Source organism: Melozone crissalis, unplaced genomic scaffold (genome assembly GCF_028551555.1).
Source record: "Melozone crissalis strain CALT ecotype California unplaced genomic scaffold, PUWL_Pcris_2 ptg000034l_1, whole genome shotgun sequence".
NCBI lineage: Eukaryota > Metazoa > Chordata > Aves > Passeriformes > Passerellidae > Melozone > Melozone crissalis.
In genome coordinates this window covers 25631889-25658174 of record NW_026535812.1, presented here as the reverse complement: position 1 = coordinate 25658174, position 26286 = coordinate 25631889, and the positions used below count along the sequence as shown (strand labels likewise).

General features: G+C 53.6%; 2 protein-coding genes across 6 annotated transcripts in view; one reads left to right on the top strand and one right to left on the bottom strand.

Moving 5' to 3' along the window:
- Window positions 1–14643: 14643 nt before the first annotated feature.
- Window positions 14644–19727, bottom strand: LOC128940700 (basic proline-rich protein-like). Its single transcript, XM_054282309.1, has 4 exons — window positions 19721–19727; window positions 16866–16960; window positions 15052–15765; window positions 14644–14919 (listed from the first exon to the last, which is right to left on the bottom strand). The coding sequence occupies exons 1-4, from the start codon at window positions 19725–19727 to the stop codon at window positions 14644–14646; spliced, it is 1092 nt and encodes a 363-aa protein (XP_054138284.1).
- Window positions 14881–26286, top strand: part of MBNL1 (muscleblind like splicing regulator 1) — a 58997-nt gene continuing 47591 nt past the window's right edge. For 4 of the 5 annotated variants that reach the window (XM_054282727.1, XM_054282726.1, XM_054282725.1 and 1 more), the window contains exon 1: window positions 14881–14960. The gene's annotated coding sequence lies outside the window, so the exon portion shown is untranslated. Of the gene's footprint in view, window positions 14961–15119; window positions 15194–26286 lie in introns of those variants that run through there. The other variant, XM_054282724.1, reaches the window with a different exon arrangement.

The window sequence follows — 26286 nt, the reverse complement described above, 5'->3', positions numbered from 1 at the left end:
AGTTCAAATTCATTAGCAGTTGCACTAATGAACCAGGAGCTAATGAGGAGCCAGCCCCTGCCTGATCCCTACACAGAGCCCAGCACCTCAGAGGGACTCAAAAACCTGCTGGGCTCTGGTCCTTCCCCCTTTGGGACAGCCCTTTGTACCTTTGAATTAGTGGCAATCTCTAAAGCCTCCATGACTTCTATTTCCCTAAACTAATGAGTGAAACTTCTGATCATTACACAATTAACTGTGATGCTGCTGGTTTTGCAATTAAAAATGTGATAAAAAAGAGAATATAAACCACCATGTTCAAGCTTCACATGCATGTTCCTCTCTGCCTGATTCTTCTACTGCTGGGTGGTACATGGAGAAATTTCAGTTAATAAAGCTCCAAAGCACCGCCAGGTTCACCTGAGCTGGGCTAAGCAGGACCAAGGTGGGTGCAGGTTCCCCCAGGGAGAATCACACCTGGGCTGCAGGCACTGGCATCAGCACAGCTGGGCACAGGCTTTGGTTCTGATTCAGACAGGGCCTTTTTGGTTTCATTTTGTTTTGTCTTCCTCATTTTGGGTGTGGACTGAAAATGCCTCCAGAACAGGAATTCAGCTGTGAGTCAGCCTGAAAACAGTCCAAGTATGTTTTAGTGGCGGTAAGTGACCTAAAAATAACTGTTCCTGGGAAGAGGGCGAGGGCAGGGCAGGGGCTGGGGCTGGGGCTGCCCCGGCCCTCCCTGCAGCCCCACAGCCGCTTTCCCAGGGCCAGCACACCGGGCTGGGCCCAGCCTCCCCTTCAGTGCGAGCTGCAGGAGCCTGTCCTTGCAGGGAACCCACAACCAGCTCCACACCCACGAGAAAACACGCGGATCTATTTCTTATTCATTCCAAACCCTACCAAACCTCAGGTCCTCTGCAGCTTGGAATGTGTAAAATGTGTTTTTCCTGACGTTTAGAGGGAATTTCCCGGGTTTGTTCCCATCACCTTTTGCCCTGCACTGCCCAGCTCTGTGCTCAGCTGCCTCTGCCCCTTGCCCCAGCTCTCTGCGGTGCTCTGTGCCACAGCAGCTGCTGCTCTGCAGTGTGTCAATAACCATGATTTGTAAGAGAAGAGCAAGGCTGCCCGCACAGGGGCCGTGGGTTCAGAGCAGTGCTGTGTGAGGGGCGGCTGCCCTGGGCACCAGCACAGGGGTCCTGACCATGTCACTCATTCAGAGTTTCACTGCCCATGTTGACAGTAATGAAGATACTAATTCAGCTGACTTCTGCTTTGGTTTCAATTTGGTTTTCACTTTCTAAAAATACATGAGCTGAAAATAGCCTTCCTGGAGCCCGGGAGGAGCTGCACCCTCTGGGCAGGCTGCCCCCGGGCTGGTGAGGTGAGGGCAGCTCTGCACCCCGAGGCCTCCGGGCAGCACCCAGGTGTGAGGCACACTCATGGAAACGCCTGGAGCTTCACCTGTTTGCTCCAGCAGCTTTTGGGTCAGCAGCATCGGGGCCTGAGCAGAGCACAGCAACGCCTGGGGGCACAGCACTGCGGGGATGCCAGAGCAAGGTGCCTGCAAGGCTCGTTTTCCTTTCGGCTTTCTGTGTCTTATCGAGATTTTGACCCACATAAGTGAAGTGGAACATTTAAGTGCTGCTTTGTTCATTCTTGCACTCTTGCCTCACTTCCTGACTCAGCCACATAAGAGTCACAGGATGGAAGGTCTCACAACCGTCCAGATGAAGCAATTATTTTATAAATAAAGCAATCCAGCAGTTTGCCCGCTGCCTTTTGAAATAAATCCTGTGCTTTTGGCTGCTCCAAGGCTTGGTCTTAGGAATTCTTTTCCCTTCCCAGAGGCCTGCCCTGTCTGGTGAATGCTGTTCAGGGGCAGACACAGCCCTCGTGCTCTGGCCCAATTCCTTCTTTCTGATGGGACGGTGGGGCTGAGCTGGCACAGCCCAGCTGGGGGACAGGGAGCTGTTACCCGCCCAGCCAGGGGCTGCAGGGCTGGGCAGTGTCCAGGTGAGGGGCCAGAGGGGGCAATGGGTCCCACCTGCCCCAGGAGCCCCATCAGACAGGATGTGGGGCCCAAAGGGTTAAACAGGGGCTGTGGTGCTGCTTTCCTGCCTGCACAAGGATCCCGTGCTGCCTGTGGGCTGTGCTGGTGGGGGCCACAAGGAAGGAGCAGGCTGAGCAGGTAAGAATGAGGCGGCAGTTCTCAAAAGTCTCTTTTATAACTAAAGTTACAGCAGAAATGTTTACCGCAGAGTGTGGCACTTCTTGGGGAAGGCTGGTTGGGTGATGTGCTGGAGAGAGAGCTTGTATGTGCATTGTGGTGTAGGGCTGTGGTGGGACAGCCAGATGGAACCAGGAGCTCCTGCAGAGAAATAAAGGGACCCAGTTTGGTTTGTGGGAAATGAGCACCAACGTGAGGAGAGCTGCTCTGTGCTGAGGCAGGAGGGGTGAAGGGAGGCCTCTGCAGGTGGAGTAACGGAGAGGCAGTGTGCAAAAAAACCAACCCTTCGAGCTGGGTTACAAGTGAAACCACGGGGAAATGTCTCTGTAAATAAAGGTACGAGGAGCAGCTGAGAGCCCAGGGACCTGCCTGGAGCTGCCCCGGGCTCTGCAGGGACACGCGGCAGGGACACACGGCAGGGACACACGGCAGGGACACACAGCAGGGACACACAGCACCTCTGCCTCTGCAGGGACACATGGCAGGGACACACGGCAGGGACACACGGCAGGGACACACAGCAGGGACACGCGGCAGGGACACACAGCAGAGACACACGGCAGGGACACAGCACCTCTGCCTCTGCAGGGACACATGGCAGGGACACACAGCAGAGACACACGGCAGGGACACACGGCAGGGACACACGGCAGGGACACACAGCATTTGTGTCTCTGCAGGGACACACAGCAGGGACACACAGCACCTCTGTCTCTGCAGGGACACATGGCAGGGACACACGGCAGGGACACACGGCAGGGACACACAGCATTTGTGTCTCTGCAGGGACACACAGCAGGGACACACAGCAGGGACACACGGCAGGGACACACAGCACCTCTGTCTCTGCAGGGACACACGGCAGGGACACACACGGCAGGGACACACGGCAGGGACACACGGCAGGGACACACAGCATTTGTGTCTCTGCAGGGACACACAGCAGGGACACACAGCAGGGACACACAGCAGGGACACACGGCACCTCTGTCTCTGCAGGGACACATGGCAGGGACACACGGCAGGGACACACGGCAGGGACACACAGCACCTCTGCCTCTGCAGGGACACACAGCACTTGTGTCCTCAGCTGGCCTGGCAAACGGCTGGGGCTGTGTGAGTGCTCCCATGGGCTCCCCCCATCCTTGGAATGGTAGTTATAAAGCAATTGGGACTTTCTCTCGTTCTCTTCTGCAGACAGTCCCCACAGCTCCTTTCCCCCGATCAGCCCATGGAGAGGCTCAGAACAAACACGACCTCACCTGGTGGGCCTTGGGCTGCTCGCATGGCCTCTGTCACTGGGCAGCCCCTGGCACTCGAGGGGTTCCCCGCTCTCCTAAGGAAATGCAGCTCCTGGGGTGCCTGGCTGTGCTCCCTGGCAGGTTTACCAGCGGAAATCCTCCTCCTGCAGGAGCACAATGGCTGGGGGCTCTCCAGGGTGAGCAGCAGCCAGGGAAAACAAACACCATCCTGTTACAGCACATTTCTACAGGGGCCTGGATTTAAAAACCTCATGTATGAGGTCCAATTGCCATGATATTATATCTAGCAATACATTTTTGACAGGAGAGGAAGTACTTTATCACCCTAATGTTTATTTTTCTTTATGGTGTATATGGGGATATTCTAGTTTCTGTGTATTTCAACCCAATATCTTTGCAGGGAATGTTTTAGCTATTGACTGCCCTAAGAAATGCTGGTTTCTCTGAGGTTTGTGTCTATAGTTCTGTCACAGAGAAATAAACTTTCCCTGATCCCTGGGATCAAATTACTTTCAGTGCCCATTTGTCTTTCAGGGTGTTTTTTTCTTATTTCCTTTTAATTAGTTGTTGTGCATTTCAGGGCAATCATTACAAAATGGTGATGCTTTGTGCTGCTCATTGTGCTCCATTGGGGGAAGTGCCACAGGATGCTTTAGATGGCTTGATTGCATAAAGCCCCTTTGGATGCAGGGTTTGGTTGGCTGTGACCCCAGTGCCTGTCCCAGCCCCATCCCTGCCTCGCCACCAGGGCACCTCCTTCATCCTCATCCCGTGCTTGGAGCTAGAGCTGACGAGCAGATGCTCTCTCCTCTGCTTTGATTTCTGTCATTTCCTAGAAGGATTTCAGTAGTAACCTCAAAGGATCCCAAAATGACTTTTCCTGTTCCCATCAGAGATTAATTCAGTCTTTGTTTTCTCCTGCCCGCAACACCTTTGGGCAGAGTGTTTGGTACAACTTGGCAAGGGAAGAAATAACATCAGAATTGACCTTGTACCAAAATAAATACAGAGGAATTAATGTTTAGTTACAATTATCCTGTTCTCATTAACAGTTCCTCTGCTTGCTGTGACACACAAACTTCCAAGGGGTTTGGTGTGACTTTTGCCATATTTATGAAAGCAGCTTTTCCAGACCTGCTGCCTGTGTGAGGAAGGATAAGCCTGCTTACCTCCTGAAATGCCTTTCAGACCACTCTGTGTAGTACCCAGTATTGCTTTACACCGATAAAGATAAAAATAAACAGAGTTAAATGGTTCCTCTTAGCTACATTATTCCTATATTGAATTATAGCAGAGAAATCAGTTTTTCTGAAAGCTGCTGCCTATCATTACAGTGATTCAGCCTGTTGTATTGATAGCATCGAATGTAAGTTTCTCCAAAAGTATTTCTTAGCATGACAGACTTGATTTTGATTCCTTGGGCTCCTTACATCTTATTTTAAAGCAAGTTTCTGGTTGATGCCTGTATCATGCAGACTGTAAACCTATTGAATGCACTCACTGTCTGGATGTGCCACTTCTTATTTATTTTTCTCTCCTGCTGTAATAGTATCTTTCATATTTTTCTTTATATACTTTTCAAAACCACAAGAGACAAAGGATGCCTTTTCACTAAAAATAACCCAATTAAAATATGACCTAATGATTAATTATCTGCAATCTGATTTTTACGACACGTAACTATAGTCACTACTTAATTAGAAAGAGTGCATCTCCAAATACCGAGTTAGAGAAAGCAGCTGGTGTTTGCAGAATGCGCTGATCATTAACCCGGGCCCTGGGGGTGTCACCCTGCATCCCAGTATGCCCAGTGCACCGATTGGTCTGTGCTGGGCACTGCTCAGGTTTTCTGTCCGTGGCACGGCAGGCTGTGGAGGGGCTGGAATCCAGGAGCCTGGACACTGCCCAAGGGGATGGGTGCTCTGTGAACAGCTGTGCCGTAGCACAGCAGCTCACGGCAGCTCCTGGTTTGTGTCAGAGAGAAGGGTGTGTGTGTTCTGTCTGTCCTCTCTGGGGCTGTGCTCGTCACCCTGCTCTGCTTCACTGGGGGCCCATCATCCTGTTGGCTGTTCTTGAGCAACGTGTGATTGCAGAAGAAAACCCTGAAATTGTCTTCTTTGACTCGGCCTTGATGAGAGCAAGACAGAAACAACACTCTTGTCACCTTCCTATGTTTTTATTCGGATTATTTTGCTTTGGGCCTGACAGGATGGGGCTGGTGTGTCCAGATGAGGGCTGTCAGCCAGAGAAGTTGCTCCATGGTAGTAACGTCTTTATCTGTGTCGGCTAATTCCTCAGGCTGGGAAAATGTGCAATAAAGTGCTTGTTTGGAGGGTGTCTGTTAGCAGAGGATGTGTCTGAAAGTAGGTCTCAACTAGACCCATGTGAATTAGCAGAGTCTTCTCAAGAAACTGGGGACTGTGGTTTCCTGAAGAGACAGAAAGATAGATTGGTTGGAGTGTTTGCAAGGCTGGAGGAAGCCTTTAGGCATCCCTTCAAAAAGTGCCAAAAAGTCAATGCCTTCACCCAGGCAGGGACATGGAGGGTCTTGGCTGTCCCACACAGCTGAGCATCCTCTCTGCGGCCAGCATCTCCCGAGCCGAGCCGAGCCGAGCCGAGCCGAGCCGAGCCGAGCCGCTGGGAGGCTGCTGTCGGTGCTGTCAGGGAGGGCAGCCCCGGGCTTTGAGCGCATCCCCGGGCTGGGGCCAGGGCAGCCGCCAGGGCTGCGATGTCCCCGGCCAGGCTGTGCCCGAGCCGGGCCAGGGCGGGTCCCGCGGCCGCTCCCAGCCGGACCCCGCTGGCCGGCACCGGCACCGGCACCGGCACCGGCTCGGGGTGAGTGTTGGTGCCGAGCCCCGGCGCGGAGCCCCCGGCCCCGGTGCCCGGCACGGCGGGCACACGCTGGGTGCCAGCCCCGGCCCCGCGGCGCTCCTGGCAGGGCGTGCCCGGCCCGGCTGTCTGCGGGCGGCCCGGCGACGCACACCGTGTCCCTCCCTGCCCGCCAGGTGCCGCAGGGCCGCGGCCGTGCTTTGCTCGGCTTTGCCTCCGTGCCGTGCCCGCTGCCCGGCGGGGCTCGGCCCTGGCGCTGCCCCCGGCCGGGCCCTGGCAGGGCAGGAACGGCGCTGCCCTCCTGGCGCCCGAGCCCGGCGTTCCGAGAGGGAGCGGCGCGGATTCGGCATTGCCGGAGCCGGTGAAGGGCTGCGACACTCACACCAGGGTGCTGTCAAACGGCGCCAGGCCGGAGCTGGGCACTGCTGGGGCTTGCTAAAACATGGGAGAATATCCCATCCTTGTTATTTGGCTAAAAATGTATGGGTCACTGTCACGTCTGCCTCTCTCCTTATATGTAATATTTCAGTGTGGGCATAGGCCAAGTAGCAACAACCCTCCATGGCCACACAGAAATTAAACCAGACTTTGAAATGTAATTTTCATGTCCTCCTTTGGCAGAGGGGACTTGCTCCCTGTCACTGCCTGCTGGTCTGTGCCCATGCTGGAGCATGGCTGGGTTATACAGAGTGATGCTGTGCATTATTGCTGTCCTGTGGAAACACCTCCATGGCTGGAATTACTGTGTTCTGTGTGAAGGCAGACTCACCTTGCGCTTCCACTTGTGCCCCTCGGCAGTTTGACAGCAGAACACTTTTAAACGTGGCTGTTTTGGGTCACAGATGCGCAAGCGCTCTGGAAGCAAAAGGGATACTTTGGTAAAACTCCACAGCTTTCACCAGAGCAGCGTTCCCTGCCCAGCAGCAGCCGTGCTTTGGGTTAAATATTGAGAGTAACTAGTAGGTAGTTGGCTGTGGTTTTTCCCTGAAGAATTTCTCTGTTTCTAAATGTGGCTGTGAGCTGTTGATGCCTCTGTCATTTAGGGGACAGGCAGTGCCCCCACAGCTGGGCAGCTCAGATCTGAGATGGCAGTTTGGAGATGGGATCAAAGCGCCCAAATCCCGGTTGTGCACTGGTTTGGAGATGCCAGCTGCGTGCTGAGGTGGCAGGAGGTGTGCAGGAGGTGTGCAGGAGATACAGAAGGTGTGCAGGAGGTACAGGAGGTGTGCAGCAGGTACAGAAGGTGTGCAGGAGGCACAGGAGGTGTGCAGGAGGTACAGAAGGTGTGCAGGAGGTGCAGGAGGCACAGGAGGTGGCAGGAGGTGCAGGAGGTGTGCAGGAGGTGCAGGAGGCACAGGAGGTGGCAGGAGGTGCAGGAGGTACAGAAGGTGTGCAGGAGGTGCAGGAGGCACAGGAGGTGTGCAGGAGGTGCAGGAGGTACAGGAGGTGTGCAGCAGGTACAGAAGGTGTGCAGGAGGCACAGGAGGTGTGCAGGAGGCACAGGAGGTGGCAGGAGGTGTGCAGTTGGTGCAGCCCCACCTGCACCCGCCCTGGGCCGGGGGAGCTGCGGGCAGTGCCCGATGTGCCGCAGCACCGCGGGCACGGCGCACGGCCAGCCCCAGAGCCTCACCCAGGGCATGTGAGGGAAACCAGCCACATTCCCAGGAGCTGGTATTTGATTTGGCTGCCACGCTGCGGGCAGGAATGTGCCGTGGCTCTGGAAGCCCAGGGAGGCTGCGGAAGGCAGGGAAGGGGGGAGTTCCACTGGCGCTAGGCTGGGCACTGGGATGATAACAAGTAGGATTGGAAAAGAAAATTTAAAAAGTCCTAGGCCTGAAAATCTGCAAACTTCTTAAAACTAGATTTTATTTTATACCTAGATACATTTAGTAAAAAAGAAAAAAAATAAAAAAAAGGAAAAGAATACAGCGGGAATGTCTTTAGTAGCATCACTTGTTCGGGATCTACCTTTTGAAAGGGAAAAATGCCCAACAAAGCAAATAAGTGTCTGTTGTTTCACCTGGTGCAGTTTGCATTTACATATGAATTTCACTTTTGGGACTTACATGTTTTATTTAATTTTGAGCCAACCTCCTCCTCCTTTATGCTGGACTCCAGCACTCCTCCCTGGGATGGAGCTCATGGATGCTGAGATGCTCCCACTCCTGCCCAGTGCCCGCCAGGCCGGCGTGCCCAGGGCAGGTCTGCCCTGGTGACACAATTCCTCACGGAAAATACAAAACCTGCCTAAACTGCACAATAAGGTACAAAAGGGTCAGTTTATTATTATTTCACACAGGGGTTTAATATAAAAACATGAGGATCCTGCTCCTGGTTCCCATATCAGGGGAGAGACCTTTGCTTCCAATCTGGATCTGTTTGACACGATATTCAGCAGGAAGGCAAAGCTGTTATCTCCACTGCTGGGATGGAAATGAGGAGCATGGACACTTTATCTCCTAATGAGGGAGAGATGAGATTGTCCATATGTTTCCCACACTTCCTCTGATTCAGATAATCTTTTATAGATTAACCAGAGACTTCTTATCCTTTGCAAACAAAACAAAATGCTCCTGCCCCTGAAAATTTTAACAATTGTTATTTTTCAAAACAAAGATGTGAACGAAATTTGGAAAAATAATAAGAAGGACAGAGTAGGGCAATTGGTCAGACACTGTCAGCTTTAATGAGAAAGAATTAAAGCTCCTGAAATGCTGGGAACAGAAACCCCTTCAGCAGCACCATGACACGGGCTGGCCTTGCTGCCTTTCTGAAGGAACTCTTTATTTTAATAATTGCAGCATAAGAAAAACTTCAGGCTTTGGACTCTTCAAGAATAATAACAAAAAAAGGAAAAAAGCTGGGCAGCGTTGTAATCTGTGCCACCACCAGCGCTCACCCTGCACATCTGGGGCTGATGACACATTTTGTCTCAATCCAGAAGCAACGCCACAGAGCACACCATGGCCTGAGTAATACTGTGCCAACGAGTGTGTCTGTGATGAGTATTCAGTGAGCAGCTTTACCCATGCAGCAGAGCATGGAGACTGCCCCTGCTGCACGTCTGGCACCAGGGGAAGGAGGATGGGCCCTGCTCCCTTTGCAGCCCGGGTAATCGTGTCATTATCCCATTAAATGGGGCTGTTTGCTGTTTGCAGCTCACTGTGCCTGGCAGTGCCACAGCTGCATCAGGAGAAAGGAGAAATCTGTCATTTCACCCAAGATTTTCAGATAGTCATGGCCCCCTCTCCATGGAGGCCTCTTTTCTGAGGGAGGCCTTGAGGATGTTGGGTTTCTGCACAGACAGCTGACCCATGGGAAATTTTATCTGTTGTATCTCTCTGGGTGAGATTTCTGGGTACCTTTCACCCTTATTGGGGGTTTTACTCTGACCAAGCTAGAGAATCTCTGGGAATCCCAGAGAAGGGACCAGGGTGCCTGTGCTCTGCTTGGAAAAGGCTTCAGGATGGGAAGAGACCCCTAGTGCAGAGCATCCCTATCCCTGACAAAACACAAAATTCTGTAATAGGAATGGATGTTTCTCAGGTGACTATTGTAATTGATTTTATTATTTATTAGTGATTGAAATCAGGACTCGGGACTGTCTTTGTCACACAGGGCAGTTCTTGGGGCAGCCTCAGTGAGGAAGCTGTGCAGACACAGAGACCTGTTCCCCCCACTGTGCTGCCAGTGCTGGGGCCAAGCTGGGCCGTGCCAGGCTGTTGGTGGCTGGTACGTGCCACGAGCAGGCTCAGGGACTCGTGGAGAGCTGTTCCTTCCACTGCTGCAGTGCCCGGTAGGGTGGGATGGTGAATCCAGCAGCGCTCTGCAGGGCAGGAGCAGAGGGGGACACCGGGCAGGAGCGGAAAGAAATGACAGGAAATGCTGTGCATGGCTGAGCCGACTGCAGGCTCCCTCAGCAGCGCTTCCAGGCTGCTCAGCCTGTGTGCACCTCCAGCTGCACCCGCAGCACAGTCTGAGCTCGGGCACCGCAGGGCCCGGGTCCGGAGAGGCGGCTCCGCTGCTGGCACGGGGCTGTGGGTACGAGCCCCCTGCTCCGGCTGCGGGGCACAGCTGGCACAGCCGAGCCACACGGCCCTTCCCCTGCAGCACTGCCACACACCCCTTGTCCTGGGCCATGCCCACCGTGCACATGCCAGGCGGGAGCCGCTGCACGGTGTACCAGAGCTGGCATGGCCAGTGAACGTGGGGCACCACGGTGCTTCCCCCTGGTATTAGCGAGGGACATTTCCAGCTGGCCCTGAGCGCAGCAGAGCTTTGGGTGGAAGGGCGGCTGCCTTTGGAAGCCCGGAGCCGGTGGTAACCCCAGCAGAAAGAGCGAAAATGGGCCCGAAAGCCCCTGGCTGCGAGGCCAGCAGCCGTTATCTGCGGCTTGCAGCAGGAAGGAGTCCCGGGCACGCCCCAGCCATTGCCCCATTTCCAGGGAGCGTGGCCCATGGCCCGCTTCCCCCAGCAGCTGCCAGCGGGCAGATTAACGGGGCACAGCGGGGCTGCAGCCGCGTGTCCGTGTCCCCGGTGCGGGTGAGCTCCGTCAGCGAGCGGGGCTGCAGCGCCATGCAAAGCACTTCCTCTGCCGTGGCCTTCTCTACCAGCAGAAAGGAACTTTTGCTTCCTTAAGAAAATACATGTGCAAAGCCCAGCCCGCGGCCAGCGCTGCAGGAAGGGCTCACTTCACTCCTTGGCTCCCCAGGTTTGGTAAGTGTCATTCTCCGGCCTGTCACCGCTTCCCCAGGCCAGGCTACCTCCGCAGAGAGCTGCTGGCTGTCATTGGCCCCGGGGGCGGCGGCTGTGCCAGCCGCGCTGCTGTGCCCCAGCACCAGCCCAGGTGGCACCGAGCCGCTGCCCTGGAGCGGGGCTCACCGGCGTGCCCAGAGCAGCAGGACACTGCGGCCGCCGGGAAGGACGGACGGTGAGTTGTTCACAAAGCTGGACGGTTTCATTGTCGTCTTTCATTGTGCTGCTTTTGCATGTGCACCCCGCTATCTTGAGTTAGTGAAGACTTGAATAATTTATTAGAGAAATGAACAGTTAATGCTTTTATGCAGGGCATGAGTAACAAAAGTCTGTGGTTCTGAAGAGCATTAAAAGTTGCAGTCAGACCCACCATAGACCCTCTCTGGTGTGTGCTGGGGGTCCACTGGGACCCCTGTGGTGTGGAGGAGCTGCACCCTGAGTGAGCAGCAGCCTGCTCCCAGGGACACGTGGAACAAGCACTGCCACGGTGCCGGCATGTGCATCTTCTCTTTCTTCTGCTTTTGCTGCAGTTTGATCCATTCATCACCTGTGGTGCTTACTGTGCTGGAAAAGTTGAGAGAGGTTCTCACATGCTTACAGGAGCCCTGCGAGCTGGTCTAACATCTGTTGAGTTCTGGCAGTAGAGGGGACACAGGGCTGGTGAGGCCATGGCTGTGCCCCGCTTTGGGTGCATTTCCCAGCGGGGTGAGTGCTGGCCCTCCACATGGGGGTGGGTGTCCATCCCTGGAGCGCCTCAGCCCTGCTCTGGCACTCTGGAGGGCTGTTGGTTAAGCACATGGGAGGCTGAAATGACATTAATCCTCTGAGAGCGACCCTCAGCTTCCTACCGTGAAATCCGCTGCTGCCGGTGGACGTCCCGCCAGTTTTCTGTGACTAAACACCACGTTGGATCACACGCAGCAGCCATGGGGCTGAGCACCCACACTGCTCCCATGGGGCTGGGGAGTGAACAGGTGCTGCTGGAGGGGCTCCAGCATGAGCTGCTGCAGAGAAGGAAAGAAATTGCCTTTGTACAAAGTGCAAAACCTATAATGGGTATCACAATTATTTGCTAGGAATTGCACTGTGGATTTTTCTCATTTGTGTGCTTGTAGACTAGGAGAGATTTTAAGTATCTTATTGCTTTCAACAAACATACTATCACACCGTAGTTGCAGGAGGCTTTGAAACAAAAGTACAAAACAGTGTAAGGGCCAAGTGGTAACTGTGCGTGCTATATTTACAGAAATGCAGATGCAGATGAGCTCATTAAAAGAAAGCGATGTGCTGTGGCCTGGCGGGAAGCGTGCGCCGTGCAGAGCGGCTCCGGAAGAGCAGGGAGGCTGCAGGGCCTTGTGCGGCAGCAGCGCTGCAGCTTGTGTCAGGCCTTTTTGGGGAACTTGAGCTTCGCCAGTGTTGCACAAATAAGGGCATCAGGAAGCAAACGGCTTCTGCAGGGCCGCAGTCGTGTTCAGTCCGGGTTTGAAGCAACTCGTGTGGCTGCCTTTAATAAAGGCTCTAGGAGGGAAGGAAGATCAGAGTGTAGGCTGACTTAGTGGCTGCTGTATAGCAGCTATTTGGTGAGATAAAATGATGACACGGGACACGCTTGGAGCTCAGGTGGTTTCTGTCTGTGTGTAAGGCCAGGTACAGAGCCCCTGTGCTCCTGACGGGGGGGAGCCCTGCAGCGGGGGCGTGTGTTTGCTCTGCTCGAGGTGCAGCTGCCAAGAGCATGCCCACAGGCACCCTGGCATCAGCCTCTGGGACACGCTGGTCCTGTGCCACGTCCGGGTGACCACTGGCCCTGCTGCCTGCCAGGCTCAGAGGGAAGGGCAGGCACCAATTTCACAGGTCAGCCTCTCACCTCCACAGCACCAGGGCTGCACTGACTCAGCCGGGAGAGCTCCTCTTTCTTGTTCGCCTTGTGTAAGCAAAAAGGGACTCTAAAACACAAAGTAGCCCTCAAAAAACTTCCTTAGCACACAGTGTTTCTCTTTGTCCTCTGGGCTGAGCAGCACACAATGCTGAGTGTGCAATGACATATTTCTTTATCCTTGCTGTAAGACAATTAGTCTGTTGGAACCGCAGGTGGTGATTGCTGTGGGAGACCCCTGGATCTGAAATTTCCTCTCGGTTTTCTCTTGACCCTGCCCTGCCTGGACATTTTGTTATGACAAAGCTTGTGCCTGACATCCATGCCCTAGGGTTTGATCCCCTGTGACCTGCATAAACCAACGTGAATGGAATGCATTCACTTTTCAGGATACAGTGAGAAATGCCCTCACTGTGCCCAGGACACAGCTCCAGTCTCCCAGCACCAAGACACTGTCTCATGCCATTATTTAGAAAGAATTTGGGCAGGGAGGAGTTTGTACAAAAACGTTGTGAGCAGAACAAGTGCTTTGAAAACGCCCAGAGCGGTGATGTCGGTTCTCAGGGAGGAAATGGCCCAGGGAGCTCTTTGTGCTTGAACGGGAACAGGAAGAGCACAAATGGCCCAGTACAATGTTCACTCCCAGGGCCCATCGGGGCTGTGCAGCCAGGGACACCTGCACTGCCCCACAGTGAGGCAGGTAAATCTTAAATACCATGGCATACCAGTTGTCATGGATTTTGTTCTGATCGGGATTAAACTTCATTGAAATGCAAGCGTAAGAACACAACATTTTTCTGAGAGAAAATTGAATGCTTTGTCCTTTCAGTCTCCCGTTTCTAGCAAAAAGCCACCAGATCTAGCCAGCAGGTATCAGAAAGCTCTCCCAGCCAGTGAGGTGCCGGCATTCCCTCGGGCATGTGGCACACCTGGATGCTCCCCAGGCCGGGCGGCTCTGAGGAGGGATGCTCACTAAACCCATCCTGTTTCCAAAGTGCTGCCTGCTCCGTTGCAGGGGTGATTAGAGCACAAGAAAAGCAAAGTTAATTATATCCCCTCCAGGCTGCCAAATAGAACAAAAAGCCTGATGAAGGAAGCAGCTGGAGTTAGATCTTGAGACCAGGTAACAAAATCTGTCTTCCAAAGTAAAGTAAGGATTTGTCATTACTTCATCTCACAAAACATAACCCTCTGCTCATGTGTCTGTGTTAAAAGATTTTTAATATATGTGACACTGGAGAGAAACTCTTTGTCACTTTCCTCGTCTCTTTCCTCGTCTCTTTCCTTGTCGCTTTTCAGTTTGTTTGTCTTTCCTAAAGTGTGGTTAGCACCACGGGGGTTCGATGAGCCCTTTGCACATGGCCCTGTGCGCGTGTCCTGGCAGGGGACACACCGATACCCCTCTGGCTCATCCAGACTGCTGGGTGTCCTTTTCTGCGCCCTGCAGCCGGTGTCACCCGCACGGCGGCACCGACACGTGCCCTGTGCCGGGGCACAGCGGACCTGTCGGCTGGGCGGTGGGCTGTGCCGCTGCTGCTGCTGCTGCTGCGGAGGGCCGGGAGCGGGGAGCCGCTGACGGTGGGTGCCGGGCGAGCCCCGCCAGCCCCCGCAGCAGCCGGCACAACGCCGCTCTGCATCGGCCGCTCCCGCTGAGAGGAAGGAGGAGCGGGAGCCGGGAGGAAAGCAGGGTCCCTCTGCCTGCCTCGGGAAGCAATTCCCTAGAGGATCGCGTCCTCAGGAACGGCGTTGGGGGGGTCCGGAGCCATCGCGCCGGGCGCTCTGCGGACACGGCCGGGCCCGGGCAGCGCCGCCCGCCCCCAGGCCGCCCCTGCCGTGCCTCCCCCGGCCGGAGGCGGCGGGGCCGGGCACGTGTGCGGGCCCGGGCTCGGTGACTCATGAGGCGCCGGCCGCTCCGCCGCGGGGAGGATGAGGGAGGGCGGCCCCGGGGGAGGGCAGCCCGCCGCGCCGCCGCCCCGCTCCGCGCCTTCCCCTCGCTCCCGCGGCGCCCGGAGCGCGGAGGCCGCACCGGGATTAGGTGAGCGCGGCCGGGCCGGGGCCGGGCCGGGCGCCCCGCGGGCCCGGGGCTGCCGGCGGGGCCGGGGCCGGGCGGCGCTTCCGGGCGGGGCGGGGGCGGCGGCGGAAGCGGGCCCGGGGCTGGCGCGGGGAGCCCGGGCCGCCGCTGCCTCCGCCCGCCGCGCCGGCGGCACCGTCAGCATGAGCCGCTGAGCCGAGCGGGCCGCGCCGGCAGGGCCCCGCCGGCAGGCCCGGGTGAGTGCGGCGGCGAGGCCGGGCCCGCGGCGGGGGGAGGCGGGCGGCGGCCCTGCGGGGCGGCTCCGCGGCAGCGGGGGCTCCGCGGGAACGGGGGAGCCTGCGCTCGGCGGGCCGGGGACAGCCACCGGCCTCCGCCAGGGGCCGGGGCGCGGCCCCGCTGCCCGCGCGTCCCTGCGGCAGCGCCCGCCGCGGGGCTCCCCACGCGGGTCCCCGCCCGGAGCTCGGAGCCCGACCCGCCCGGCCGCGGGGCGAACAGCGGCTCCGCGGCACAGGGCCGGGGCTCGGCCGTGGGTCGGGGCCGCCCGGCGGGCGGTGGGTGCCGCGGGGCCGGTGCGGCGGTGCGGGGTCTGAGGCCGGCGGGAGCTCGGCGGGGCAGGAGGCGCGCACGGCGGGGCGGGAGCCGCACACGGCGGTGCGGGGTCTGAGGCCGGCGGGAGCTCGGCGGGGCAGGAGGCGCACACGGCGGGGCGGGAGCCGCACACGGCGGTGCGGGGTCTGAGGCCGGCGGGAGCTCGGCGGGGCAGGAGGCGCACACGGCGGGGCGGGAGCCGCACACGGCGGTGCGGGGTCTGAGGCCGGCGGGAGCCGCACACGGCGGGGCGGGCGGCAGCGCCCCGTGCGCACTCACCGCACGGCCTGGCCCCGGCGGCTGCCGCGGTAGCGTGACGGAAAGAGAGCTTTTTGTTTCATTTTTGGAGAAAGTTCTTGAATTCCGAACTTTGGTTTGCAGGTGCAAACAAGTCAGTTTGTTAAGATGTCGGTATAGTGGAAGAGGAAAATGCAGGGATGTTTGTGTAAAATGGTTGTCTTGGAAAAATATGTGATTGTCTGACTTAGAAAGAAATAATTTCTTTTGGTGATTTTTTTGAGGTGGGGAATATATGCCCCAGGGAAAGGGAGAAGCAGGACACGGGTGACAGAGGTAATGAAGTGCAGGAGAGCAGGTTCAGGGAAGGGGTGTAACGGGAAAGAGGGATGGAAGTAATGAATAGTGATGGTGAATAACTTAACTGGGTTGTATTTTTTTTTTTTGGCACTACGGAGAAGGGGTTCTAATGAAACGACAACATATTCCAAAGTGACAAGAAAATTATTTGCATAATGAATAATTAAGCGATGGCACTTGTTGCTGCAGGGGAGGTTTGGGGTGAGAGCTGAGAAGAGGTTGCAGGTTGCTTCCCTCGTGCTGGCTGCATGTGACACTGACCCTGGGCAGGCCCACTGGCACAGAGCAGTATTATGATAATTTAAAGTAGATAAAAGAGGAAATGAAAGGCTTGGTAACCCCGTGCTCACTGCAATGGTGACAGGACTGCTGCATGTGGAAGGTTGGGCTGTGCCACTGCAGGAACCAGAGGTGTTGGGCGTCTCTCTGCTCTGGGCTGAAAGCAGGCATGGGCAATAAAGAGCCAGTGGGGTGTATCCCACAGCTGCCTCCAGCCTGGTTCCCCTGCGTAGGAGGATCTGTAATGCACTCCTGCAGCCTGTCCTCTGGAGGGCAGGTGAGTGCCCCATTCCGTGGCCTCGGTGCGATGTCCCGGCCATGTCCTGCTCCGTCCCTGCGTTGGGTGCTGCTCTGACTGCCCTCGAGCCGCCTGTGCTGGAAGCCTGCAGCACAAGGGTGATGCCCAGGAGATGGACATGGGTGCCAGCAAACACTGGAGCCCACCTGGCCGTGGGAGGTGCTGCCCTGCAGGGTTTGGCTGCCCGGAGCAGACAGGCTGTCAAAGCCGCCTGGTTTCACCTCGCTGTCCAGGGGGGTTTCTGTGGCCACAGGATGGTTCTTACACGTGTGGTGTAGATGAAGATCTGCTGGTCAGCTCAGATTAAATCATAGGCTTCCCTCCCTGTTTTTATTTCCTTCGAGTACTTTTTTATTCTGCTGCTTCAGCGTCAGTGGGGAGGTGGTAGTGACACAGAGATGCCTGTAATTAGGGGCATGAGCCTCAGCACCTCTTGATTCCTAAATAGTGGCTGATTCCTTCTCAGGAGCTGGTGGATAATAATCTGCAGACATCATTTTCTGACACTGGGGAAGTCATGCGTGTTGGGTTGTAAAAGGCCTTGTGGTAACTCCGTTACTTTCAAAGGCTTAATGGGTGTTTTCCTTAGGCATATTTTCGATGGGAATGCTGTAAACAGCATGTTAGCTAAGGCCAGCTCCTTAAGGTAAAACTGCAGGAAAAATTCTGTTCCCATTCCTCATGATTTATGTTCATGCCAAGGATGATTTTTGCAACTATGAGTTTATCAGCAAATTCCTGCTACTACTTCTGTCCGGAGGGAAGGGAGAGGGAGGATCTGGCAGAGTTCAATTGCTTCCCTGGGAATTCCTACACTTCAGTGTGTCCTGCTGTGCTCAGCCCTACACAGGGGCTCTCCTTTGCCTCGCATGACTTGTGGTCTCCACTGTTTGTGTGCCTTAGGCATTAGAGCAGTTGCCTATGCTTATTATTTTTAAATTTAATTTTATTAACAATTATATACTGTAAACTTAGTTTCCCAAGTTATGCAGCAAAGTAAACAACGTTTCTTTCCTCCTACCCCATAGTTATTTACCAAAAGAATAAACATGTAAATATGTTTGAGTGCTGTCCTCAGTGACATTTGGACATATCTGCTCTGCTGTGAATATTTGCAATTGCGATTCCATTAGTGTCAAAGAGAGTTCCCAGCAATTAACAAGGAAAGAGAAGGGACTATTAAAACCATGTTGTGGTTGTGATGAAGCTTCAATGCATCCTGAGCTGAGCAAATACAGGTAATGTCCCGAGTTGTGGGGTGAAGGCTTGGTGTGGCTCCTGTGAGGATGCTGCAGCCCACTCTCCCTTCAGCAGTCTGTGCAGGGGCAATGGCCTGGTCAGTGCCTTGCTCAGAGCAAAGAGCCAGAGACAAATGCTGCTTGCCCTGATCTGTGCATTCAAGACCAGCAGTAAGTTCTGCTGTTGTGAGGATGCTCTGAAGTCTGTTCAGCAGTGTCAGAGGCAGCAGCAGGAGAGCGACAGCAGCGCCCTGAGCTGGGGCAGGCTGACAGATAGGAGGTTTCCTATGCCCATTGGGCGGTTTGGGCGCTGGGTTTGATGTGTGCTGACCTCAGGGTGAAGTCCCACTATCTGTCAGAAGAATTGCTTTTCCTAAAAGATCAATTAAATTTTTTAAATGTCCACTTTGTGTCAACTTCTACCCTGTCAAACAGTCCACGTTTCAGATTATGTGCATGTAATTGTTATAGAAGAATATTTTAATCCAAAATATCTTTATTCAAAGTAGCTGGGAATAAAAAAAAGTTTGCAATAGGTATAATCTATCCTCAGTAAAATCTGACTTGAGTTCTTACAGTTCAACTTGATTAAGTTTGAAATTTTGAAGGTAAAATTGCCGTTGGTACAAATTAGTAAGAGCAGCAGCGGTGTGTAAGATGACAGCATTCTGTCAAAAGGGTGCAAAATCCTGCAGTTTGAGTTCATTTTGGTTTGAATATACGGGTTATACAGGGAAACTGAGGCAGCCAGGCCTGAGGAAAATGCAGCTGGGCCTGAGTTTTGTGTAGCCAGATTATAATTCCCATAAGGCAAGTGCACGACCAGCATTAGCCCAGCCTGGGGAATGGGCCAGCTCAGCTTGGGTCTGTCTGTCCTTCCAAACCCCCTCCTGGAGCTGCCCTGATCTGAGCACTGTGATAAAATCTATGACTCCTGTGTGCTCTCTTTGCTTTGGTCAAATAGGCCAAATACTTGTTTTCTCAGAAAAATATTTTGGTACACAAATATGCAAGGTGTATATGAATAGCTGAAAGGAGTGGATTTCCACAGGATAAAAAGCAGTAAGTGCTAGATGGGTTGCTCTAAACGCCAAAGGCTGGGCGTGTTTCAGAGCTCCTGCCCAGCCCGCCGCGGTTGGCCTGGCTGGGCTGGGCTCCTTTATCAGCCCCTCTGGAGAATGTGCAGGTGGCAGCTCCAGCGCCTGCTGAGGGCCCGGCTTTTCCTGTGGGAAGTGCACCTCGCTGTCCGCCCTGGGGCACGCTGCTCTCCTAAAAGGAATTTCTTTTCCCTTATGTAACTTGTTGGTGTTACATCCAGAGTCGGCTCTTGCAAAAGTGCGTCAGTCTTGCTTGCAGTGGCGCTGAAAAAACTTAACAGAGCATGCACTGAATTCCCCCCTTATCTCTCTATAGCACATTTTATGTATCTTGTAGTGAGATGTTTTGTTTCTGCAGTTTCAGACTTCGTGTTTCAGAAGATTAATAGACTTAGCAGCCCTGTTTGCTCAGCTTAGCAGCGATAACAATGTAATAAGTCATGAGACGGTCGCAGATCATCTGGCAAGGCAAAATAAGCCTTGGACTTGAACTTGGAGCAGGTATTATTTGCAGAGAAAAGCGAAATGTTGAAAGCATTATAAATAGCGTGTCGTGCCTGGGGTGGCCGTGGGTTCAGGTCTGCCTGCAGAGCCGGCACGGGAGGCGGCTGCTGGCATCTGCATTCCCGCTCGGACGGCCCGGCAGGCCGGGGGCAGCGTTTGTACCGTACATGGCTGCTGTTTACTGCAGCACGTCCAGCCCTGCCGGGCCGGGGCACGGCTGCAGGAGCGGGCTGGGCCCGGGCTGCCGGCCCTCCCGCAGCACCCCGCATTCCTGCTGCCCGGCTGTGTCCCGGCCGGCGAGCCCAACTGCGAGCGGTGAGTAAGGACCGGGGAACCCAGAGCATGCTTGGGCTCCCGGCCCAATCCTGCTTCCCGAGAAGTTAATTGGAATTTTTGCCTTCTAAAAAAGGGAGAGCAGTCAGAGGTGCCCGCTCAGCCCCGCAGGGCCCTGGGCGCTGCCGTGAGCGCGCCGTGCGGGCCGGGCTGCCCCGGGCTGTGCGGGCCGGGCTGCCCCGGGCCCGGCGGGGACGGGCTGCGGGCGCTGCCGTGAGCGCGCTGTGCGGGCCGGAGCCCCGGCTGCGCTCCGAGGCTGCTGGGGCCGTGGCGCTGCAGTGGCGCTATCTGCACTGCAGTGACGGTACCGGCGCTCGGGAGATAAGCGTTGCCTTTCGATGTGAGTGCCCTGCTGTGGGAGCACGCCGAGCCTGCCATGTCCCTTGGCTCTGCATGTACCCGGGGTGGGGAGCCTTTGCTCCCCGGGCAGCGCGCAGGAGCGGCCGGGCTGGCTCAGCCTTTCCGAGCAGGATGCCAAGCTGCAGGCGCAGCAGCGGGCCCGGACTGGCCATATAAAGGAGGTGTCGGGTGCTGCCAGGGCCACCCGCCCTTCCTCTTCCTCACCGCTCCCCGGGCCGCGCTCGCCGCTGTGTCAGTGCTGCCCGTGCCTCTGGCTCCCGTGGAAGGAGGCTCCTGATAAACACGGCGGCGCTTTCTGGGCAGAAATAAACTCTGCCTTTTTCTTCTGTGGCTCTTCCAATCTTGGAATAAAATCCGAACAAAAGTGTTGATTCTAGTGTCTAGAAGAGTTTATTAGTGCCTGGGCAGCATTCCTGACTTTCGTGTTCCCACCTCTGGTTTTCAGGGAAGTCTGGTACTCTTTACCTGGGTCATGAATCCTTCCATGCTCCAAACGTAGGCACAACTCCTGTGGACTTTGAGCCTTCTTTCAAGCAGTGACAAATCAAAGGTAGTGAGTCCGTGATCCTGATAATGTAATTATGTATTTTTCAGCTTTTTGATGTGTAGCAGTTTAAAGTGTTGTTTTGGGAGTGTGGGTGCTTGCTGTGGTGCTGGAGCTTTGCAGGCTGCTGGGAAGAAAGTCCCTGGGCAGATATCTTATTTGCTGCTTATCAACATTTTATTGAGCTCCTGTATTTGTGTGCAAATATATTCAATAAATAAATCTTTAATGATGTGATTTTTGTTGTGAAAAGTAGACACAGCTCTGTTCAATTCTTATAATTAAATACAGCTAATGGTGGAACAGAAATATAAGCACTTGAACTTCTTTCACTAATTTTTCTGCATGACTGCCAAAATTATTGCTTTGGATTTGGTTTGTTTTCTACAACTTCTGAGCATTCTACAACTTCTGCCTTTAATCACCATTTTTATAAAAGCTAGGTTTTCTTAAGTTATTTCAGAAGCCGTTTTCCAAATATCCCTATTTCTGTTTTCCAATATCCCCATTTTTGTTTTTTGTGTAAGAGTAGAAATTTAAACTTTCATTCTTGGTGTTTTAAAATATGGCTTTTAGAGGTAGGAAGGAAAATACAAGGAAAGCAGTGATCTTTGAGGTTTTTCCAAAATGCCTTCATCGGGTTTAACTTGGGTAGCTTGCTGTGTTAATGGAAAAGGGACGCGTTGAGGAGAACCCGAGCAGAGGACAGAGTGCTCCGTGTGAGGAGTCCCAAGGGACAGCGGCAGGGACCAGCCCAGCTCAGGAGCCCCTTTGTGGCTCGTCCCCTGTGTGGTGGAAGCTCTGCTGGCTGGGCTTGTGTGCAGAGAGGCTGTTCTGAACAGGGGCTCTTAGAGCCTTGTTCCTCATGGTTATTGTTAGCTGCGTACGTGCCATAATTCAAAATGAACAAGCGTAACAATATACTGAAGCAAATACTGATTAAAAACGTGTCTCAAAGATATTTTCCACTTATTTCCTAAAATAAAAGTCATGCAGTTTTTATTACTTCTTTTTAATACCAGTGACTAATTTGGAGCTTTTGCTTGCTATCCGAAGACGTGTGTATTTGTTTAGTTTGCGTGAGATTGGTCACGATCCAAAACTGATCACATCAGTAAGCGTGTCTGTGCTGCTGAGCGTTGTATATGTAAGGATCTCTATTAAGTCAAGGAAAGCGTCTCCTAAACAGGTTTAGTTTTGCTGTGTATGGAAAAAACATTTTATATTTAGTGTATAACAGTCATCTCTGATACCTCAGATGGTGACAGGGCAGAGAGAATTAAAAATCCCATTCTCCATGGTTTAGATTCTTATGTAACTAATTAAATAAATTACATAGATTCATTGTATTTTCTGAGAAGTCGTACACGTTTGTGTCATCCTGGAAGGATGTGATTATAAACATCAATTAAATGTAAGGCCAGAATGAATCAAAGCGCCGAAAGTGCTCTATTTTGGATCTGAGATTCCCTGAGAAGCAGGCAGCTGTGAATGCAAATGCGGTCGGCTGTGTCTCCTGTCTCGCAGCAGACGCTGGAGTGTTTTCAGGACTGTCCTTGCCGTGATTCACGTTGGTGACCGAGTCGGGCGGTGTGGGCGGTGTCGTCATCGCACTGAGCTGGCAGCGCCTCCCCGCTCCAGGTGTCCCCAGCGTGGCAGTGCTGCCTCTCTGTGATGCTGCCGTGGATTCAGGGTGTGGGGCTCTGCTCCTTCCCCAGCGTGGCAGTGCTGCCTCTCCGCGATGCTGCCGTGGTTTCGGGGTGTGGGACTCTGCTCCTTCCCCAGCGTGGCAGTGCTGCCTCTCTGTGATGCTGCCGTGGATTCGGGGTGTGGGGCTCTGCTCCTTCCCCAGCGTGGCAGTGCTGCCTCTCCGCGATGCTGCCGTGGTTTCGGGGTGTGGGACTCTGCTCCTTCCCCAGCGTGGCAGTGCTGCCTCTCCGCGATGCTGCCGTGGATTCGGGGTGTGGGGCTCTGCTCCTTCCCCAGCGTGGCAGTGCTGCCTCTCCGTGATGCTGCCGTGGATTCAGGGTGGGGACTCTGCTCCTTCCCCGGGGGTGCTGTGCCTGGCACTGCCTGGCCATGCTGCAGAGCCAGGCCGCTGGTTTGCCACTTGGGCAGCAGTCCTTCAGTCCAAGCTGGAGTGCTCTGCTGTCCCTCGTTCCCAGGTAGTTGTAATTCGTGGTTGTCCCTGCATTGCCGTAGCTGGCCGTGGCTGAGCTGCAGTGACCGGGCCTAAGGCTGCTGCGAGCAGAGCTCGGTGTAAGGAGTTCCTCATGAGCTGGACTCACGTCCCCGTTCGGTTGCCCTCAAGGCAGATGCAAGGTGAAGCAATCCATGGTGGGCCTGCCTGGGAGCGTGCCTGATGAGCAGAGAGCAGCAAGGTGTCCCCCACGGAATCGTGCCCCACTGTGCTCCTGAGGTGTCCTCGGGGCCAGGAGAGCTGCTGCCATTGTCACCAGGAGCAGGACCGCACGCCAGCGTGGGGCACGTGACATGAATGGCTGTTCTATTCCTGGTAATTAGGTTCAGATTTAATCTTGTTAGTTAATTTGATGTGTGCAGGGATGTGGTAGCCGCATCCAGACACCTGACTCGAAATTATTGTCCTAACAAAGTGGTTGTCATGTGAACGGGCAAGAACTTTGAAATCTGGAGTTTTTGATGTGGGCAAAGGTAGGAGGAGTGGCCCAGCCATGAGTTAGTGAGGCCAAGGGGAGGAGCTTATTGTCCGGAGGAAGTGGTGCTATTAATTAATTAATAATGTTAGTAGTGACCATGTGTACGTCCTGATCCGTCAGGTGCTGTCTGCAGCGCTCCCTCGGGACTCCTTTTGCCCACTGCTTTGTGCAGCTGTCTCTGGGGAAGGAAAAGCCACCCTTTGCACCGGGGCCGTGTGGCAGCTGCAGGAGGAAGGGAGGTGGGACCTGGGCAGCACTGAGGTGCTGGTCTGTTTTCCCTTGCAGGGCTGGAGATGTTCAGGCATCAGACCCGTGGGAAGCCAGGGTTGGTGAATGCTGCCCCTCTCACCACTGAGAGCTCCTCCGGGTCACTTCTGCTGAAACCATCAGCATCAGCTGAGTTTGGTGTCAGAGGGAAGTGATTCCTTCCCTTGCTGAGTCATGGATGTGGTTTTGTTTTTTCTGTTGAGATTCTTCTAATGGATGAAGCTAATCGTTGTGTTTTGTATAAATTCATACACGCACGTGCAGCTGGAAATCACCTGTCCCTATGGGACGGCTTCTGCCTCTTTGCTGCTGCTGCAGGTGCCTGCTGGCTCTGAGCCTGGGCTGTGGGACTCATGCTGGGGTTTGCCGTGTGGCTGTTCTTGAGGACAGCCCCCGCAGCCGAGACAGGCGTGAGCAGAATGACAGTGAAATTGCAGTGAGCAGTGCTGTGTTCCTGGTGGGCCCGAGGCACAGCTGCAGCGTGTGTTTTACAGGGGCCGTGCTCTGTTCATGCACCCTGTGCTGCCCGGGGAGGCCCCAGGGTTGGGGGCTGCTCCTGGGCTGACCCCGCTGCCGTGGCCATCCTGCTGCTCTCCTGCCTTGCTGGGCTTGTGTACATTCGCAGTTAATCAAACAAAATGTGCAAGAGCCGGATTAATAAATAGCTTGTAGTTTTTGGAAGGGTGCGTACTTGATTTATTATGGCCTCTCAAAAGCCTTTGTATAGAAACATGTTTAAAATTAGTATTAGAGCAAGAAAATGAAAATTACTTTAGTAAAGCAGGTTTTGTTTTTTCAATTCAGTTTGTTACTTCTTGGAATTTTAACTTAAATCACTAGATTACTGTTATTTTTAAAGATAAACAACTTCTTTTTAGGCTTGCTTGGGCAATGTCACTTCTTTTATGGTAGGAATTCCCCTGTGCCAGGATAATACAGAACTTCCCATTTCTAAAATACACTATGTGAATGTTATGGCAAGGGAATTACAGTGCAAATATGTTTTTATTACCAGAAGCAGTATTTGTGACTTCAGTGGTGGGTGGGGATGGATATGTAAATGCTTTGTAATACATAAATTGATGAAAAGTGGATTAAAGGCAGAGTAGTCCTTGCCCATTTTGTGTCCCTGACTTAAAGTTGCAAGAACAGAATAGCATCTTGTGTGCCACGTCCTCGTCCAGAGACAGGGCCTGGCCCGTGCCTGTTCTTGCTCATGAGTACACATCCAGCTCATGCTGTCAAACTGTGAATCCCGTGTGTCCCTGAAGTCTCACATTTTGTAACAGGGATTAATATATACTCCAGGTTATTAAAAAAAAAAAATCAGCAGGCATGTTTCTTGACTTTAATATTTTTTAAATTACAGCAAGAGCAGTTAATCCGTAACTGTCTGCTCCTTAAAGGTAAGAGGGTTTATGGAATTTGCAGTGTAGCTTTCTGACTTGAAAATAGCATTACTGTAATCTAAAGTAAGAGAGGATTGGGCTGTGGGATTTGTATGTCAGTGCCCGTGCGCTGCTGGTGGGAATTGGCTCCCGGTTTGATTAGGGATGGAAATCTCGGGGCAATACCTGATTTCTGCACGTGGCCGGGGCATGTAGTGTACAACACGGTGCCTCTTTGTTCATTATTTATCAAGTTTTCATGAACCGAGTACTCCTGGGTGTGTTAAATTCAGATGGAATGTCACAGTTAGGTGGTTCTGCTAAAACAGTTTCAGAAACTGTGAAATAGACTCAAGATAAAACCATGTCTGATGGGAATGTGCTGGAGGAGCCACTGAAGTCAGTGGGAGGTTGCACCAGGAAAGTCTGTCAGAGCTAAAACAGTACAGAAAAAACCTTTAAAACACTACTACTAGCAGTAGTAGTAGTACTAAAGCTATGTATGTCATGCAGAATATCTGCATCACAGAAGCAGTGTTGGCAGTTTTTTTACTAATCTGGTGTGGCACTGGGTAGCTCAAAGCCAACACGCGCTTGCAGTTTTACCAGCTCCCAGTGCCAGGCTGCTGTGAAACGCAGCCCAGGCTGCAGAGCCCTGGCAGCCCTGCTCCGGGGCCGGCTGCTCTCTGCTGCTGCCTCTGCCCTCCCATTCTGGCCCGAAATGCACAAAGTACAAAACTGTAAAAGGAATCCGCTTCCATTTCCCTGCTGGCCCATGGGAGCAGCGGGTGCAGCCCGGAGTGTGAGACAATCTTCAGCTGCACTTTACTAAGGAACATTTTCCTTTATCCAGTCCTATACTGTTATGTGACAAGATGTTAATTAGCTCATTGTTTCAGCTTAATTTTGTGACAGTGCTATAATTATATCCCTCAGTTGTGCCGTGGAGTAATTGCTGTATCTCTTCCAAATTTTATATTGAGATATGTTATTGGTAAACTTTGAGTTTGGCAGAGGTGTTTTGAAAATACTGTAAGGAGTCAGTAATTTTGTGTTCCTTGATTTAAAAGACAGCCATTTGGCAATTTCAAGCTTTGAGACTGCCCTGTCAGTGTAAATAGAATATTGATTTTATTCCATTTCCTATCTCATTAGAGT

Excerpts from the sequence above, each read along its gene's own strand:
- LOC128940700 (XM_054282309.1), bottom strand. Across the intron at positions 15,766-16,865 it reads GCAGCACCTCCCACGGCCAG|ACCCCGCACCGCCGTGTGCG; the intron begins GTGGGCTCCAGT and ends CGCCGGCCTCAG. Across the intron at positions 14,920-15,051 it reads CCGCTTCCGCCGCCGCCCCC|CGAGGGGAAGGCGCGGAGCG; the intron begins GCCCCGCCCGGA and ends GCGCCGCGGGAG.